General features: G+C 39.0%; 1 protein-coding gene across 11 annotated transcripts in view; it reads left to right on the top strand.

The window, feature by feature from the left end:
• The window catches only part of ATE1 (arginyltransferase 1), a 185,817-nt gene that overhangs the window by 79,061 nt on the left and 87,865 nt on the right, over positions 1-18,891 (top strand). For all 11 annotated transcript variants that reach the window (XM_030571238.1, XM_030571237.1, XM_030571236.1 and 8 more), the window contains 2 exons: positions 3,722-3,903; positions 14,069-14,168. In XM_030571238.1, coding sequence (XP_030427098.1) covers positions 3,722-3,903; positions 14,069-14,168 — 282 coding nt within the window. The remainder of the gene's footprint in view (positions 1-3,721; positions 3,904-14,068; positions 14,169-18,891) is intronic.

Here is an 18,891-nt window from a genome sequence, read left to right as displayed (position 1 = left end):
TGAACTAAATGTTTGTGTAGACAAGTCCCCAACTTGTATTTGGCAGTGTGGGATATGGAGTTTTTCTAATACTGCTGTATATATCTGGGCATGAGATCTTGGTCTCTCTGGGCTTGTCTACATCAGAAAGTTGCAGCGCTGGTGAGGGAGTTACAGCGCTGCAACTTAGGAGGTGTACACATCTGCAGGGCACCACCAGCGCTTCAACTCCCTGTTTGCAGCGCTGGCCGTACTCCCGTTTTGTCTCGGGTGTAGAGGATCCAGCGCTGGTGATCCAGCGCTGGTAATCAAGTATAGACACTTACCAGCGCTTTTCTTGACCTCCGTGGAATAAGCAGGTATCCCAGCATACCTGAGGAAGCCTCTGGTAATCAAGCTGGTCTCCTTCCCCGGCTTGCTCTCGCGTTCCCCGAACCCCGAGCAAGCAGGTCTCCTTCCCTGAGGTTTGCTGGGTGGTTCCGGGAACGCGAGAGCAAACCGCAGCGAAGCTGGTCTCCTTTCCCGGTTTGCTCTCGCGTTCCCCGAACCCCCCTTGAAGCCGCCCAACAGCGCTGCAGTGTGGCCACATCTAACACCACTTGCAGCGCTGGTTGCTGTAAGTGTGGCCACTCTGCAGCGCTGGCCCTATACAGCTGTACTAATACAGCTGTAACAACCAGCGCTCCAAAATTTTAGATGTAGACATGGCCTAAGTCAGCTTAGAAGAAATGTGCAATTCTGTATCATTTGGTAGGTTTGGAGTGATTGTGGAACCGTCAACATTGAATGTTTTCTGTATATTGTTACCTTTCTGATATTGAGGTATGTCTTTGTCCTCTTGTGCTGTTTTTTTTTTTTTTAAAGAATGAGAATAGCATCCATTGTTTAGAATCTACACCCTCTCTCCCATTGCTTAGTTAAATACAGTCTCAAGGTATTTCAGCGTTCACTGTTTTAAAGGATAGTGATTTTAACTGTAGCAACAGTACAATGTGGACTGCTTAGCCTCTTCAGAAGTTACAGAATTGTCTTGTTAATCAGTTTTGTTATAAGCATGGGACAGGATTGGTCTGTATTGTGTTCTTCCCTTCTCCTCACACTTTTCTTCCAATAACCATATTCTGAAAGTAATATATTAAATGAAGAGGCATGAACAAAATCTTGTCCTGCATTGCAGTTAGTTCTGGGTTGATCTGGGACCATATTCAAAATATTCTTGTCATAAAACCATAAATTATATCCTCAGAAATCCTGACAATTTGTAGTAAAGCAAAAAGTGTTACTAGAGTTTAAGTATTGTACTCTAATATTATATATAAGAGCACATTGCCAAGATTGTTTTCCTGTTTGTTTTTTGAACCCTACAAACCAGAGTACTCATCTTCAAACTTCGTGTTTCAATGAACTTGGCACTTTTTCTTGAAAATAATTTTACAATGGAAACCCTTGATAAAATACAGAAAGCATTTTAAAATGCAAATATTATATTGAAATGGTGTAGCAGTCTTATTGACAGTAAGGTATACACAAAAGGAAGAGAGTACGAAGTAATAATTAAGGTTCTCATAGTAACAGTAATCCATATTGTGCAATATATTCATGTATGCATTTAACAACCTAGTTAGCAACACTCTTTGGTAAATAAATGCATGAGTCAGTGTTGGACCTGCATCCAGCCTTCCTCTAGGGGAAATATATATGTGTTTAACAACATGTGGGAATCTGAGACTATGGCTACACTGTCTCTAACTCAGGAGTTCTCAAACTGGGGGTGGACTCCTCAGGGCATTCTGAGGTTATTATATGGGGGTCATGAGCTGTCAGCCTCCACCCAGGCTCTGCTTTGCATCTAGCATTTATAATGGTGTTAAATATATAAAAACATTTTTTTTTAATTTATAAGGGGGGGGGGTCCACTCAGAGGCTTGCAGTGTGAAAGGGGTCACCAATACAAAAGTTTGAGAACCACTGCTCTAACTGTATTAATGCGAACAAGATACCATTTAATTCTGCACTCAGTGTCCACACAGGGGAGTTATAGAACAGCCCTTTGGTGCACACTGCTGTTTATTCCTCTGTAGACTGAACAATGGGGCACTGTAGACAAGCCTTGAGATGAGCTCCTCAGAGTCCTACTTCTGAACATTTTTGACTTTTCCAAAATGGGAGAAGCAAAAAATAAGTCCCAAAATTAATTTTAAGAATAATAATAAAAAAACCCTCAAACCTACACATTTAGACAGAATTGTTCATATTAATATAGCACTCTGTGCTATGCTACATGATTACACTATTGAATCCTTGAGTCAGTTTGTATTATTGAAATTGGTAATTTATACCAGCAACTGATCAGAAGAGAACTACACCTCTACCTCGATATAATGCTTTCCTCAGAAGCCAAAATATTTTACCGTGTTATAGGTGAAACAGCGTTATATCGAACTTGCTTTGATCCACCGGAGTGCACAGCTCCCCCCTCTCCCCCCGAGCACTGCTTTACAGCGTTATATCCGAATTCGTGTTATATCGTGTCGCGTTATATCGAGGTAGAGGTGTATGTTGGGTTTTTTCCCCATCTGAACAAGATTACACGTGAGGTTCTTGTTATACAAAAAATGGATGTGTTCCAATAATCATAAAGCAGATATGGAGGGATAAATCTAATCTCTTTCCAGCAACTCTGCAAAACTAACATAACATCATTAGCTCAAGGATGTGCTCCTATATCATAGCTTTTTCTGACACATTCTTTGATCTCTGTAGGACCTACTAAATCTAAAAGGTGGCTTTAAAAATTAAGGTTAGATCCTTTATATATTGCACAAGAATCATTACATGTATTCAGATCCTTCATAACTATTTGTTTCATTTAACAATGCATGGTGTTAAGATAAGAGTGCACACTTTCTTTGAAGGGAAAAGAGTCAAAACAGACCGTTCCTGCTTTTTCTTGCTCCCCATTGCTAATAAACTAAAAACATTGCTTACAGTTCTAAGTGCTTAGTCCAACAAGAATTATCTGCAGTCTTCTGTTACACGCTATACAAGACTACAGAGCTTAAATTTGGTTCTTCAGCACCCTGATCTTACATATAATTTTTAGAAAATAAATTCTTAACAGATCAACAAGAGGATATTAATGAGTGGAAGAAATATAAAGCATTTATAAATACCATTTAAATATTTAATACCTATATTAAATGACACACACCTTTGGTGGCATGTCCCTTATAAAGGTAGAAGTAGGAAAAGACTCCTGGCCATATCAGGGAAAAGCATCGTTTGCAACCTGCTTTAAATTGCACTTATAACAATCTGGGGAAAAAAAAAGATAATTTTGAGTGCTCATAATTTCAGCAGAATCCCTTTTCTGATGTTTGGTACACAAAGTTTTGACTAATGATCATGACTGTAGAGAGAACCATGCATTGACACCATCCTGCAAGCTATAAAGCTAACTCTGTGAAATGCATGTTTTTCGAAACAGGAATTGATTGTCCATCTTATTTGATTTTGATACTTCAAGATTTTAGGTATTCATGGATACTTCACATAGCATTATTGTTTAATAGTGATAGGGAACATACGTAGCATGGAAGTGGAGGGTCTTCAAATTGTCTCTCCATCCCTTGTATTGTGGAATAAGATCTCAGTGTGTGTGTTGCTCTCTGCTATCTTTTTTCAGTGTTTATACAGAAAACTTGTTTAATCACTAGTTATCCACTTTTTTTGTTTCCCTTAGGCAGAGAATCCTCCCAGCGGTCCTGATTGTGGTTATGGTTCTTTTCACCAGCAGTATTGGCTAGAAGGGAAGATAATTGCTGTGGGTGTAATTGATGTTCTTCCATACTGTGTGTCCTCTGTGTATCTGTACTATGATCCTGACTATACCTTCCTATCTTTGGGAGTCTACTCTGCATTAAGGTAAGAGGAGAACATTTCTGATCTTCAGTTAGTAATAACTGATATTTGTTCTTACATTTGAGCATGTGTACTGTATTTCAAACCAAATCTTATACTGAAGATGTTAAGCAAGAGTTTCTTGTTTAATTTTGATGAGGGAGAAGCTTGTAGGGGGAAAATCCCTGTATGTAGTTACTCGAGATTTAGCTTAAGTTCTGAACATTCTCAATATTGTCTACTAGTATTCAAGCAGCTATAAAATTTCCATGTAGATGAAAAATATAGAATTAAATTTAGAAGAGGGAAGACAATATTGAAATTAAAGTTTTTTTAATTTGCTTCATATTTTTATTTGGATTAGGAAATGGAGTTTTTAAATGAAGGTTTTTATTTTTTTTATTAATCAAGCTTTATATCACGATAGACTAGATTCTGCCATTCTTTGGCCAAGTCTACACTGCAGACTTTTGTTGGTATAACTACATTGCTCAAGGATGCGCAAAATTCACACTCCAACATAGTTATGCTGACCTAATTCCCGGTGTAGACTGCACTATGTTGGTGGGAGAGCTTCTCCTCTTGACATAGCTACAGCCTCTGACGGAGGTGGATTAACTATGCTAATGGAAGAAGCTATCTCACTGATGTAAGGGCATCTTCGCTTAAGTTCTTAAAGTGCAGACATGCTCTTACTCATGTGAAAGTAGTCTTTCACTCCTCAGGTTGTCCCATTGATTCAGTGTTTACTATGCCTCTGAATATTTTTCTGGCAAATAAACTGTTTGCAAAAAAGGCATTTTTCAGCTGAACAAAACTCAAAAATTTGATACAAATTCAACAAATAGTTTAGGACAAACAAATTTTTGTCAGGACTGAGATATTGTCCACAAAACAAGAAGAGGTGAGTGAGGAAGAGGAAGTGGGGTGATGGTGCTCTCCTTATAACTTTTAGCCTACTGGTTAGGCCACGCAAATGGGATGTGGGAGACCCCAGTTCAATTCCTCACTCTCCCTGATGTGGAGAAGGTATCAGAACTTTTCTCCCACGCTGCAGGAGAGTGGCCTAGCCACTGGGCCATGAGATGCTCTGGTGTGGGTGTCTCAGTCTGTCCTGTTGAAGCAGTTTATAAATAGCTTTAAATAGTCAATTGAGCTGGGACTTGAACTTGGGTCTCCCACATCCTATGTGAGTGCCCTAATTACCAGGCACTAAAGTTATTGCATCCCTCTGGCCCAATGGCTATTCCTCATTGTTCATAGTGGCAATTCATAATGACCACCACAATCGCCTCCTCCTATTGTGTTAATCTATCCCTTTAAAAATGCTTGAAACAAAATATTTTGGAGAGAGTGAAACATGTTTTGTCTGACCTGGAATGGATTTTTTCAATATGCTGAAATGTTTTCAATTTTTGGTTTTGTTTAATCTGAATCAAAATTACATTGTTCTGTTATCTTCTGGAAAGGCCAGAGAACTGAAAAGTCAGTCATTCACTCAGCTCTGGTGTTTACTATCTTCAGTGGGGCTGACTGATGACTTAAGGACCTGCTGCACATCAATAAGGATGTCAAAATCTGTACTCAAGGCAAAATATATCCATTTTATTGTGGAAATTATAGAAAAAATATTTTTCAGCAAGAAAGCTTTTACTGATTGTGAAATGTAAATTATAGAATGTTAGATACATACATTAATATACAATTACCATGAAATTTGTTTAGCTTTTTTGTTTTCTATGTCAAAATTTAAGAAAGGAAGATAATCTATACAGAACATTGACTTTTATGATTAATAAATAATTACCTAAAATTGGTTAAAGAAAAGCCCTGACCACAAATATATGATTCCTCAATAATCTGAAGTCTGTGAAATTGAAGAAAATGTCTGGGCTACCAAATGAATGCTAAATTTTCTTTAAAGATCAGTGCTTTTTGGCTGGTGTAATTCACTTTAATTATTAATTGAATTAAAATAGGAGTTCAATATTTTAAAGCATATTAGTTATTAACTTTTCTTACTACATACTTCATTGAAAGATTCCATTAAGAAGAGGAGACTAGACAAAATGCTGATTTAAATGAGACCAATGTCACTTTTATTGATTACCTCAATGTATTTAATGTAGTTAATTGTGGTACTGAACACCAAGGCCCCATCTCGTAGCCTTAAATATGTGCTTTATTTTAAGCATGAGTCATTCAGTTGAGTTCCCTTAAGAATTTAAGGACTACCCTTGTACTGAAAGTTAAGCAAGTGTCTACATCTAGTAGGAATAGGGTGAAAACCTTTTATCAGTAGATTATGTTCAAACGTTTAATTGAACACTGCCAACTTGAAATGTAATAATCTATTAATTGTGTCTGCTTACCACTGACTGCCCCCGCTTGGCCAATTGTGGCATCATTGCTCCTTGTTGAGCTAGCACCGCCTTCAACAATCACTCTGGTGCTGTGGCAGTTTCTCTGCTTGCTGGTAATTCATCCAATGACTCATCCCTCTGGCTAGGTCACAGTTTTTGATCCACCCCTTCTGGGGTCACAGTTATCCAAATTAAAAAGCCCCCAAAACATCTTAACATAAAACATTCAGTGTCTTCCCTATTTAATCAGAATTTCTCCCAGGCCTGCCTACCTGCCTGCCTGGAAAGCTTTTTCCCAACTGACTCAGGGCCCTGCAAGAGCCTTCTTGCTCTTTGTACTCTTTACACGTACAGTGGCATCTTCCTCGTCTTTGCCCCTTTCACTGCCATGTCCTGCTCTGAGCTTCTTGCCTTTATAGGAACTTCCCTCCCCCTCTTTATCACTACTGAAGCCTGGCTCCTTTTATGTAGGAATCATCTGATTCCTCTTAGGTGGGGCTCATCCTGTAATTAGGGTTGGCTTAGCCCCTGGCTCTCCTGCCAGTGGGATAAGCCACCATGTTACAAATCCCCATTCCAACTTCCAGTGGAAGTCAGACTGGGCTCCATTCTCTACACCTTATCTCTGTAAATGATCTAATTCAAAACATGGCGTTAACTGTCATATTTTTGCTGGCAAATGTCTGCATCTATTTAAACTAAAATCTCAGATTTTTCTGTTATCTGCTTGTAAATGTGCAGCTGTCAATTCAAGCTCAACCAGGACCAAAACTGATCTCTTGTCTCCCGACCCCCTTCCTCCCGATACATGGTTCCTGTTTTTTCAGTCATCGTGGACAGCATCCTTCCTTTTTCTCATTAAGGCCTGTATTCTCCACTTCATCTCTGGCTCACTCTTTCTAGACTCTGAAGTCCAGGACATACCTAAATCTTGCTGCTTCTTCTTGTACAACTCCTCTTAAGATCCAACCGTACATATTCATCCACACAGTTAAAACTCTCGGCTGGGCCCTCCGTAATCTTGCATCTTGACTACTGCAACCACCACCTTTCTGGTTTTGGCAAGTGCTTGCTTGTCTTCCTTAAAACCTTTAAATATGCTGATGAAAAAGTCAACTTCCTAGCTCATCAGTTTGACCATGTCACACATTCATTCTCCTCATGTTCATCACAAACAACCAGTATCAAAAGTTCGCAGAAGTTAGGGTTGCATTGATAGTGAAAGGGTATTTTCAGGGCACCAACAGAAAACTGCTTCTCAGCTCATTTGCCTGCATTAGCTCTAGAAAAGCATATAGGGTTTCCAAAACAAGTAAGTAAATATACAAAATACATTTAGAGGTATTCTAGCCCAGATGAAAATAGCTAATAACACGTTTCCCATAGAGAGACTAGCTGGGTGAGGTAGCATCTTTATTCAATCAACTTCTGTTGATAAATGAGAAAAGCTCCTCTTCATTTGTGTGTGACTCGAAAGCTTGTCTCTCTCATCAACAGAAGTTGGTCCAATAAAAGATATTACTTCACCTGCCTTGTCTCTCTAATATCCTGGAACCAAAATGGCTACAAATACACTGCATACACCAGTTTCCCATTGTTCATTTAATTATTAAGAATGCAGTAGGTGGGAAACTAGTTGAAGAGTGGAGACCCTATAGAGAGAGAGCAAGGGCAGGTGAATACTAAGTTCTTATCTTTATATCTGTCAATTTTTTTCTGAAAATCCACATGTACTATGAGGCCCTTTGAGGATATGTGCTGACACTATTCTCTGTATACCTTTGTATGTATTTTCGTGTACCTGCTGTATTGTATCGATATATCAGTGGTACCTGTAGTATCTAAGCTCCTGAGGGTAGGGACCTATGTTTCTGTCTCACTTGGTGTATGATGTCACTGTCAAGGTTTCTTTCCCCACTTTGAACTTTAGAGTACAAAAGTGGGGACCTGCATGAACACTTCTAAGCTTAATTACTAGCTTAGATCTGGTAACACTGCCACCAGCCAGAAATTCAGTGTCTGGCGCATTCCCTGTCCCCCCCCCCTCCAGACTTTCCCCTCCCTGGGTTGCTTTGGGAGGCTTCACCAATTCCCTGGTGAACACAGATTTAAACTCCTTGGATCTTAAAACAAGGAGGAATTAACTATTCCCCCTTCTTTCCCCCCTCCAGTCCCTGGTGAGTTCAGACCCAATCCCCTTGGATCTTAAAACAAGGAAAATCAATCAGATTCTTAAAAAGAAAACTTTTAATTAATTTTTACCTTTTTCTTTCTTTATCTCTGTAAAATCAGGATGGAAAATGCTTTACAGGGTACTCAGATTCACATAGACCAGAGGGACCGCCCCCCCAGCCTTAGATTCAGAGTTACAGCAAACAGAGGTAAAAATCCGTCCGGCAAAAAGGAACATTCACAAGTTGAGAAAACAAACATAAGACTAATCCGCCTTTCCTGGCTGCTATTTACAATTTTGACACGACAGACTGATTCAGAAAGGTTTGGAGAGCCTGGATGTAGGTCTGGTCCCTCTTAGTCCCAAGAGCGAACAATGAACAAAACAAAAAGCACAAACAAAGACTTCCCTCCACCAAGATCTGAAAATATCTTGTCCCCCTATTGGTCCTCTGGTCAGGTGTCAGGCAGGTTTACTGAGCTTCTTAACCCTTTACAGGTAAAAGAGAGATTAACCCTTAACCATCTGTATATGACAGTCACAATGTTCCTTATTAATGTAGATGACATTTTAGAAATGCATATGTGAAGAAGGCAAGGTCTTTGGCCTGGAGGAGCTTATACCCTGATTTAAACAGGCATAATACAAACTATTAACTAAGTGGCAGCAGAAGAGCACGTTGTAAAGTGAGATGAAATAAATGAGTTTAGAAGAGTGAAGTTGCTTAGTGAGAGGCTCTTCTAACAATAGAATGAAAAAATGCACAGTCAAGACTGGGAGTAAAAGACAATGGGGGAGAGGATTGGGCGCAAAATCATAAGTTACGGAGCAGGATGTGAGAGGAAACTGAACTGGAACTAGGTCTTGTTAGTTGTGTGGTGTGCTCAGTTAATGTAATGCTGCATAACAGTAACGATTCTAAAATATTTTGTTTGCCTACGCATGATTTTTCGAGAGAGTTGAAGGCTTAAACACTTTTAAGATTTCCTGACATTACTGATTGTCTACACTTGCCAATTTGTCATTTGCAAAAGATCCCTAATCACATTGCATAGTGGTCAAAACAGAATCTTTATAAACCTTTACTATTTGAAAAGATATTTTAACCTTAATTTTTTTAATGATGGAGACGCTCTGTGTTTCTGCACAGAACGGACACCTTTACATGAGTTACTATGTATAGAACAGGGAGGCAAACAAGAGTGCACAATGAGATCATGGTTTCCTATAGCATAATAATTTTTTGGGTTGCTTAGCCTTCCACTTCAGTAGCATAAATTTAGTAAATAAATTTCCAGGTTCAGTATCTTACTAGATTTGATTTTACAAAACTTGATACAGTAAAGCTATGAAGTTTAAATCCTTACATTGACTATCAACCTTATGGTGGTATGTCTGGACTATGGAAATAAGCAGTGGTACCATTTATGGGAATGTTTGCAGGATTAAATCCATACTGATTAGTTTACCTTTGTATATGTCTGAGGCCCTTGTTGGAGAAATTAGGCTCTTACCATTTAAAGACGTCTATGGGGAGGAACAAAGCCTTCTGCAACTGTAAAAATATTATTCCCTCAATATTTTTATTTCCAATTATTGTGAAGGTGTTTTTTGTTTACATGAAACACACTCGCCTGGTTGCTGTATATGGACCAATGCACTGGATCCACATGCTTTTAAGCTCCCCTGGGTCTGGGCACGCTCCGGCTACAGTCTCTGGTTTCTTGGGCACACTTCTCAGGCATAGTCTCTGGTACAGCTTCTAGGGAATGGGACTTTTCAGTCCAGCTCTCTCAAAAAATGTTCACATGGTATGCATGACTGAACCACTTTCACTTTTCACTTAGCATGGCACCATTCTGGTTTGGCCCAGTTGCCTCGCCATGATGACCAAATTTCAATGTTTGGTGTTATGGCATGGAGCACCAGGTTGCAATGCCACTCTGTTTGAGGGGCCATTTCAAATAGGGTTGGGGCCAAATGCCCCTTTGCTCTTCTCCTGTGGCCCTGCCCCTGCCAGTGATACACACCAGGTGTAATATGCATGACTCCTGGCACCCCTATCAGGGATGCCCCAGTTGCTCAAGCACATCTTCCTCAGAGCTCCACCCTCTTGGGTACTCTGGCTTATAGTTTAACACTTCAGGAGTATGTGATGATTGAAATAAGTAACATACAGACTTTTCAGAGGACTCTCTAAACCAATCACACTTCACTCATAGTGAAAGCACAAGAAATACACAGAGCTAGGTACACACCGATCTGCACACAGTTCCCATCCACCAAGTCTTCATAATGTTTGGATCGCTCTCCTGGACCTCTGGGTAAACATGTCACTTTTTAACAGCAGCTCCTAACACCCTTGACTTCGTTCTTTTTTTTCCCTTCCCTGCTAGAGACTTGCTCAGGCCCACCACTCCTCAACCCCCGGAGACAGCATGGGGAGAACTGATTTCCTCTAGGCTGCAGCCATCTCATTCTTTTAGGATGCCTCCATCTGAATGGCCTCCCCTGACCTAGTCTGGGTGGTACATGACACACACCCAGTTAGCAAATGGCTGCTACAGTATACACTGATGCATTCAGTGATACGGTAATTTTATAAACTTCAACCAGAAGTTAAAAGTTTTACATAAAAAAAACTTTCCCAAACTGTCAATATTATTTAAGCAGAGACCATTACTAGACTCACTGAATACTTCATCAGCCCAAATTATGTTGCACAAAGTTAGGCAACTGAATAAACAGTACCTGAATTTTTCAAAGTTGCTGAACAATGAAAGAGAGCTGTATTTGAAGACTTTTTAAATATTTTTTGTATGTATCACTTTGCATTAACAATAGATTGATGTAGACTGTGCATGTGAATGTTTCAAATGATTTAAATTTCCTACATAATAAATTCTAAACTTTATGTAGGCACAACACATTTTCATGGCGCAACAAGCTAAGAGGCCAGCTTATAAATCGTGCTGCATTTGAGGCAGTAAAGCTGAATTCCCAACAGTATTAGAAGGGGCCAACATAGTGTTACTCTTCTTACACACGTGCGCACGCGCACACACACACAGTTAGAGAGAATTTAGGAAATCGCAAAGGAACCTGATATTATAAAACCTGTTACCAATTTTACTCTGAGGAGATTGGAACTACATTAGTTTTGTCACTTCCACTATATGCTGTTGAGAATTTATGCTGCTGAGTGTGTAGAAAGGAAGAGATTTGAAGTTGACTAAGTAACCTAGAAACACAACAAAGAACAAGGAGAGGAGTAGAAAGTTACTAATAAGATATCAGCATTAATGATTTTCACTACATGATATAAACTGATCAAAAATACACTGAGAATTGCATTATTCCCATTCCCAGAATGAAATTCACCCTCTTTTGAATACCGCCTAATGTCATGAAAATTAACACTTCACAATACTCTAAAATTTTTGATAAAACAAATATATTTCAAGTTCTAGTTGAACTATTTTATGTAGCATTGAAATGCTAGTTAAGAGTTTAATGTTAATTTATTTAATGTGCACACAGTAGGGGTATATAACTCACAAGTATACTGTACTTTTACTCAGTGTGCATAATTTTTAAAAGGTCACATACATTGCTGTTTTATAAAAGGTAGTTAAAGGGCTCCATTATCCCTTTTACATGGACTGTATATGGACTGCACAGTTGTATGATATGTAAATTAAAGATGGAGTGGCAGCCTTAACTAAGACCATTCCTGCATTCATCTGATTGAATCAACAGACAACATGGTTCCATAAGAAAAAACAAAAATTATAATTAAAAAGATTTTAAAATATAAAGATAGTGTTTTTCATTTTAAATGCTAACTTTTGTTTAGCAGTTGTTCATTGGGCCCAAAGTAATCTGAATGGAAATATTAACATTGCTTAAGTCACATTGTAATTACTTTTAAAAGGTTTTATTTTGCTTGTAGTATTCATACTAAGCTCTTAAATGCCCTTTTATTTGGCTGGATTTTAAACATATGCAGAAATTGGTTTCTGTCTTGAAAAGTGGATGCCCTGTATCATCTCCGGTTAGCCTTGTGTTGCATGTAGTCATTCCCTACCTCGGTTTCTCACCTCATGGTGGGTCTTCTTGGCTGTTTATGCTCTAGTCAGTTCTAGAGAGGTGTCTTAATCCTCCAACTAAGTCACAAAACAAGAAACTAAAGAGTGCCAACATACAACAAGGTTCTTCCTCCCTTTGTGGCTTTTCTTCAGTCCCTTTCTGGGCCCTTTTCCCAGTCCCTGTCTGGATTGCCCTTGTCTTTTTCTGCTCTGGGTTATAATGCTGGCCCCCAAGCCATTCCCTCTGGAATTACTCTTTCCCTTTAAGGGGCTGGCTCAGGACCTTACATGAGAGCCTACTCGCTCCCTGTGGTTCCAAGTGCCAGACTCTACTCAGCCATTTTATAAGGCCCAAGTGTTTCTAATTAGCTGCCACCCAGCTGCTTAGATAATTAACTACTCGTAGGTGGAACTGGGTTAGCTCATTCATCCTTAACGGAGAGTATGACAGGTGCACTGCTCCTTGTCTCATCTGAAAGGACCAGCCCTATGCAGCCATGTCCAACTATTTTCTATTTGAATTGAATATATGCGTAGGTATAGAGAACATTTAATAAAATATTTGACACACTTAGTTTCCATTATATGTAAGCATCTTGTAATTTTAAAAAAGTTAAACATATTAGCATCTCAATATCCCCATTAGTAATTGAGGGGAGGCATAGCTCAGTGGTTTGAGCATTGGTCTGCTAAATCCATGGTTTTGTGTTCAATCCTTGAGGGGGCCATTTAGGAATCTGGGAAAAAATCTGTCTGGGGATTAAACTAGATGATCTCCTGAGGTCCCTTTCAACTCTGATATTCTATGATTATAAATTAAAACAAAATATAGCTTATCCCCTTTCCTTCTCAAATACACAGGGACACACAGATCCAGTAGACACTGAGAGTGGTGAGCTTCCATCCAAGTTTCAGCCAGATGCAAATTTAAACTTCCAAGTTACAAATGTTTTAAAAAAGAGCATTGTACTGGAAACACTGACAAAACCTTTACTATAGGAGCAGTGCCCAGTGTCAGATAATAAAAAGAGAAACTTATTGTGAAGTATTGTGATGCTTTTCTCTCCTAATTTACATGAGGAAGTCCTACAAACAGGCAATATATATGTGAAAAATAGCTGTCACTGCATGAAGATAGGGATATTTGCATATAAATCACTAGAACACACACAACGTTGATTTTAAAAATGCTCTGATGTTTGCCTGTACTATTTTAGCCTGTCACTATACAATGACTGGGCCAGATTTCTATAGAACTCCAATGAGCATGAATATTAACAAGAAACCTGTTAAATGGGTGCCTTTAACCTCCTGCATTTGAATTTCAGATCAACCAATTGGTAGGCCAAAAATGAGGCGCTTTTGCTCGAAATGGTGTTTTGAGTTTTTGTGGTTTTGAAATAAAACTGCTTTTGAGTTTACAATTTTCATTCTTTATTTGACTAGAGTTTTCTCCTTTACTTAAGCCATGAGTTAGGGAACTGTAATGTATTTCTTTCATAAAAAGGGTACATATATCTGTGAAGACTTGATTCACAATTATTCCCTTTTCTTCACTTTCACAGGGAAATTGCTTTCACGAGGCAACTTCATGAAAAAGCTTCTGAGCTGTGCTATTACTATATGGGTTTCTACATTCATTCATGTCCTAAAATGAGATATAAGGTAAAATTGTATTTTATTACTATATTAGCATATTTCATGCTGTTTGAAATGTCTGACTGTGATCATCGTACTATTTTATAATTCTCATACTGGATTTTAACATGGACTTTGCAGGGTTACAGTCGAATGTTGGCTACTTTTTAACTTGGCTTAAAAGTTAATTTCTTTTGCAAATTTATTTGTATGTGGTATTTATTACAAGTTGGCTTAACATTTCTTTCGCTAGGAGACATTTTCAAGGATGTCAGATATCAGTATGTCATATGATTGGTTACCTGAGTATCTCAGATTTGCAACATGTCATACAGTGTATTCTTGTCTTTTTTTAAAAAAATCACGGGACTGAAGGTGGAAATGTTGGGCAACAACAACATACCTGCATGAGTCTTGGGTATGCTTGAGTTTCTCCCATTTCATTTTTTGTAATAGGGACACAGGAAGTGCTGTACTGGAACAAACCCAGTGGGCACCTAGTTGAGTATTGTGTTTCAGATAGTGTCCAGAAGCAGATTGCTCAGAAAAAGGTGCAAGAATCCCATAGTAGAGAGTTTGGAATAACCAACCCATAAGTTTAGATCAGCATATGTCCTGAAGCCTGGGGGTTTTTGTCCCTTCTATTTTTGGTGTTCTCATTATCTCTGTGAATGTAAGTTCTTTTTTGACTCCTACTGAGCTGGTGATCTCAATTTTGTTGTATTTTTTCCAAAAAGTCTACAGAACAATGAAGCATAGCAAAATAAATGTGTCCTATTAATACATTTCTTTTGCTAGCTGAAACATCTTTTTCTAGCAGCTTAAAGGAATACAGCGGAAGGTAAAAGGCTCATTGCCGCTTCTTAATATCTGTTCAAAAATAATGAATGTAAAGTTTGAACGCAGTCAGAGGTGTATTTATTTTGAACACTAATTGGTAGAAAGGATGCAAATAGACCTGCTGAGATTTCAGTTTCTGATACGAGGGCTCTTTAATGTCTAAAAAAGCTTGTGAGCTTTCTAAGCTGTCTAATTGAAAATGAAGCAAGAACCATCTCAGTTTTGCTGTGACACATGTTCAGCATGCGTCCATGATTACTTGTTTCTCCCTAGCAGACAATTACTTATTTCTCCCTAGTATAAAGAAGTGATCATCCCTTTTTGCTTTGCCAGCATCAGTTTATCATCTGCATTCACCAGCCAAAGCAAAGAAATAGTTAAATTTGAGGTAGACAAGTCAGTGGATAGCAGAGTACCACCTCTGTCTTCATGTCTCCTTAGACTGTCACATCAGTAGCTGAAACTATGGGTTTTAATTATTTGCCATGACTTTTGGTGTACATTAGACATTTGGGATGACTCATGACCATTTAAGGCACCAGAGTTTAACATCTCTAATATATTATGCAATACAACATTTGTAGAGGAATGTATTCAACTTAATAAAGTATCTGAATAAGAAGAGAGACACCTATTTATAACTGATAAGACAAACACTATGTCTCAACTCTTTAGGATATAATTATTAAGAATCACCTGTCAGCCACTGGCAGTTACTTTACTGAACAAGATAAACTTTGCATCCCAGGTTTGAAGAAAGCTCACATACCAGCCAACGTACTGAAGTAACCAACAAGCTATCATACTGTAAAGACTAAATGGTGCAAATGTATGACTGACTTCCACAGTCTTTTTGCAGTTATATTGCTAACCATAATGTAGCCTGAGTTCTAGTGAGGTAAATTCTACTGTTTGTTGTTTAAACTGACTCCAGTGAAAATTTGACCTTTTGTAGATGCTTCCAGCTTGCACACTGTTTCTTATTACATTCCTGCCATGGAAGTAGGTCTGATTTGATATTCTGTGCCCTTTTTAGTTACTTGGAACCAAATTCTGTCCTCAGTTACACCTGAGCGACTCTTTTGACATCAGTGGGATTGCTAGAGGATACTTGGTCCTTATTTAAACCTATATACCTCGGTGTTTTTAGACAACTTTAAATGTCCCAACTTGAAATTCTGCATTTGCAGTATCAGAAAGACATTTAAAAAAACAACCCCCCCCCCCCCCCAAAAAAAAAAACTATACCTACACAGAACATATGCAATAGCAGGAGAGGAGGGAGAGTGAAGATTTATGGAAAAGGTTTCAGGTTTTTCCACTTAACAATCACCACATATGATGTCATTGCAAACCAATTTGACATTAATTCTGTAATACCCCCCTCATTACTAAGAGTAATACTCTGGAAACAAATCTTAAAACAAAGCATTGAAACCTCTCCTATGGAGTGAGTAATGGTTTTATATATGACTGATGGTGGTTTTAGGGATTAAATAATTACACAAGAAATTTCTAATTTGACATGTTGGTGTTAAATTGAATACTCTGCTTAGTCCTGGTTTTAATAACTCCCTTCCTCCACTGATGCCAGTCTGGAAAAATATGAAGAAATGTGACTAGAAGCTGTTCAGCTGATGTCATGGTGAGCACACTCAAATGATGGAAGAGAGAAGATGAGGGTGAGGGGGTGCTGAGAGAACCAGTCATCCTATAATCTGCTCTGCAGGGTTATACATTTTAAGACTATTTAGAAACTGAATGTAGTTCACCATGTGGCTATTCACCTATTAAGTAGTGACTTTAAAAGGGAATATATATTGTGACAGACCCAGACCAGTGGAGTACAGGAATCTGGTAGAGGGCAAATATACCGGTCACTGGATGAGTAGTTTTCTGTTCCCTGAGTGACCAGAGCAGGAGCTGCACTAGAGTAATCAGGAACCTGCTGGAACCAATTAAGGCAGACAGGCTGATTAGATGACCTGCAGCCAATCAAGGCAGGCTAATCAGGGCACCTGGGTTTAAAAAGGAGGTCACTCCCATCAGGTGAGAAGGAGCCAGAGGAGAGGAAGTGCGTGTGAGGAGCTGGGAGCAAGAGGCACAAAGAGCTGAGAGGGGGAGGGTGTGCTGCTGGACTAAGGAGTACAAGTGTTATCAGATGCCAGGAGGAAGGTCCTGTGGTGAGGATAAAGAAGGTGTTTGGAGGAGCCCATGGGGAGGTAGCCCAGGGAGTTGTAGCTGTCGTGCAGCTGTTACAAAAGGCACTATAGACAGCTGCAGTCCACAGGGCCCTGGGCTGGAACCTGAAGTAGAGGGCGGGCCCGGGTTCCCCCCAAACCTCCCAAATCCTGATCAGACACAGGAGAAGTTGATCCAGATTGTGGGGAATGATCACTGAGGTGAGCAAATCTGCCAATAAGCGCAGGACCCAGCTGGAGTTGAAGATGTTATTGCTTTTAACCAATAAAGTACAAAAAGGGTTGGGATAGGGTTTCATGGGTGACCTCCCTTCTTTCTGTGCTATGCTGCTGCAGTTGATATATCAAGTCTTTTGATCCCCCCTTGGTTTTAAAGAAAGGTGCTGCTAGCAGAATATTTTCAGTGAAGAAACTTCAGTTTTGGAATTCAGACTCTACCTGAATCATCTCATCTGCCAGAGTTCAAATCTTTTGATCTCCTAAATGGTTTGCTAAGACTACAGTTTTCCCCCGGTGTTTGGGGAAGAGGTGGCTGATGACCTGGGATGTATCAGAGTGATTATGTTGTTATGATTTAGTGAGCTTGTGGGAGTGTTGCACTTCATGTGGATGTAAAATGGAAGTCCTTGATCCTGTGTGTTATGATTTATGAGGGCGGTCTGCTGTTGAAATAACTGGATACTGCGTGCATGTAGCAGTCTGCTTTCATGAGTCACACTCAAGGATTGGGGCCTTAATTGGTTGTGTTCAGATTAAAAAGAGACCATATTATGCAAAGTGCCTACTGCCCTGGTGAGCATTTTAAAATCTTTAATAAAAAATGTGGCTCAAAGCGGAGAATGTAAACTCTCATTCGTAAACGCTAGAACCCTGTTCTGACTCGGCACTTTTATGGAATGCCGATCGCTGACCATATCTCTTTTGGACATTGTTTCTGTTGTTGAGACCATGTAATATTCCAACTTAAACATTTTAGAACAGAATAATATTGTGTAGTCACTATATAATAATGGTTTCCTTTTTCCTTTGTAAGTAAGTGCTTTATTGCATTGCGTGCAACATGGAGAGCAGATGGGAGGTTGCTCCATCTCTAGTTTTTATACTCATCACCATGGTAATTGGGCATCTGAAATGAATTTTGCTGAATTAAAATTAGAGGCCTATGTATTGTATATCTTCTGTGTACTATATTTTTATAGTTAATGTAAATCCATATGCAAAAGTGTCTTGGTTTGGGCAACCTTCTTTAAGTATAGTCTGGGCTTAACACCAATATTGTTTTTAGCAATGCTGAGCAAGTCTGTACAGACAATGAATACGTTACATCTTTAATAGTAAATGTGGGCCCTTTTCATTCATGAGATGCTGTTTCCACAAATACTCATATGACTCTTGGCACACAGTGATAAATAGTGTGTAATGCTGGTTGAAGATCAGAGGCTAGAACATAGAGAAATAGAATCCTCTGAACCTAAGTCCCATGGCACTATAACAACACTTAACTATTCTGACTTCCAGGCAAAGGGTTGAATGACTAAAGGATAATTTTTCAGCCTTGGGAATCAGACATGTAGCTACGGTAGTTATTAAAAAGGAGTAATGTTTGACACTTCCACCTTTCAGATCTCCCATTTGACTATAAATGTGTCTTAGAACAGTAGTTATAGCACCAATTAAATTATTGTTAAACTGGAAATGGGGGACAGGAA

The sequence above is a fragment of the Gopherus evgoodei genome, chromosome 7 (assembly GCF_007399415.2).
Source record: "Gopherus evgoodei ecotype Sinaloan lineage chromosome 7, rGopEvg1_v1.p, whole genome shotgun sequence".
NCBI lineage: Eukaryota > Metazoa > Chordata > Testudines > Testudinidae > Gopherus > Gopherus evgoodei.
This window is presented reverse-complemented; position numbering and strand designations above follow the sequence as displayed.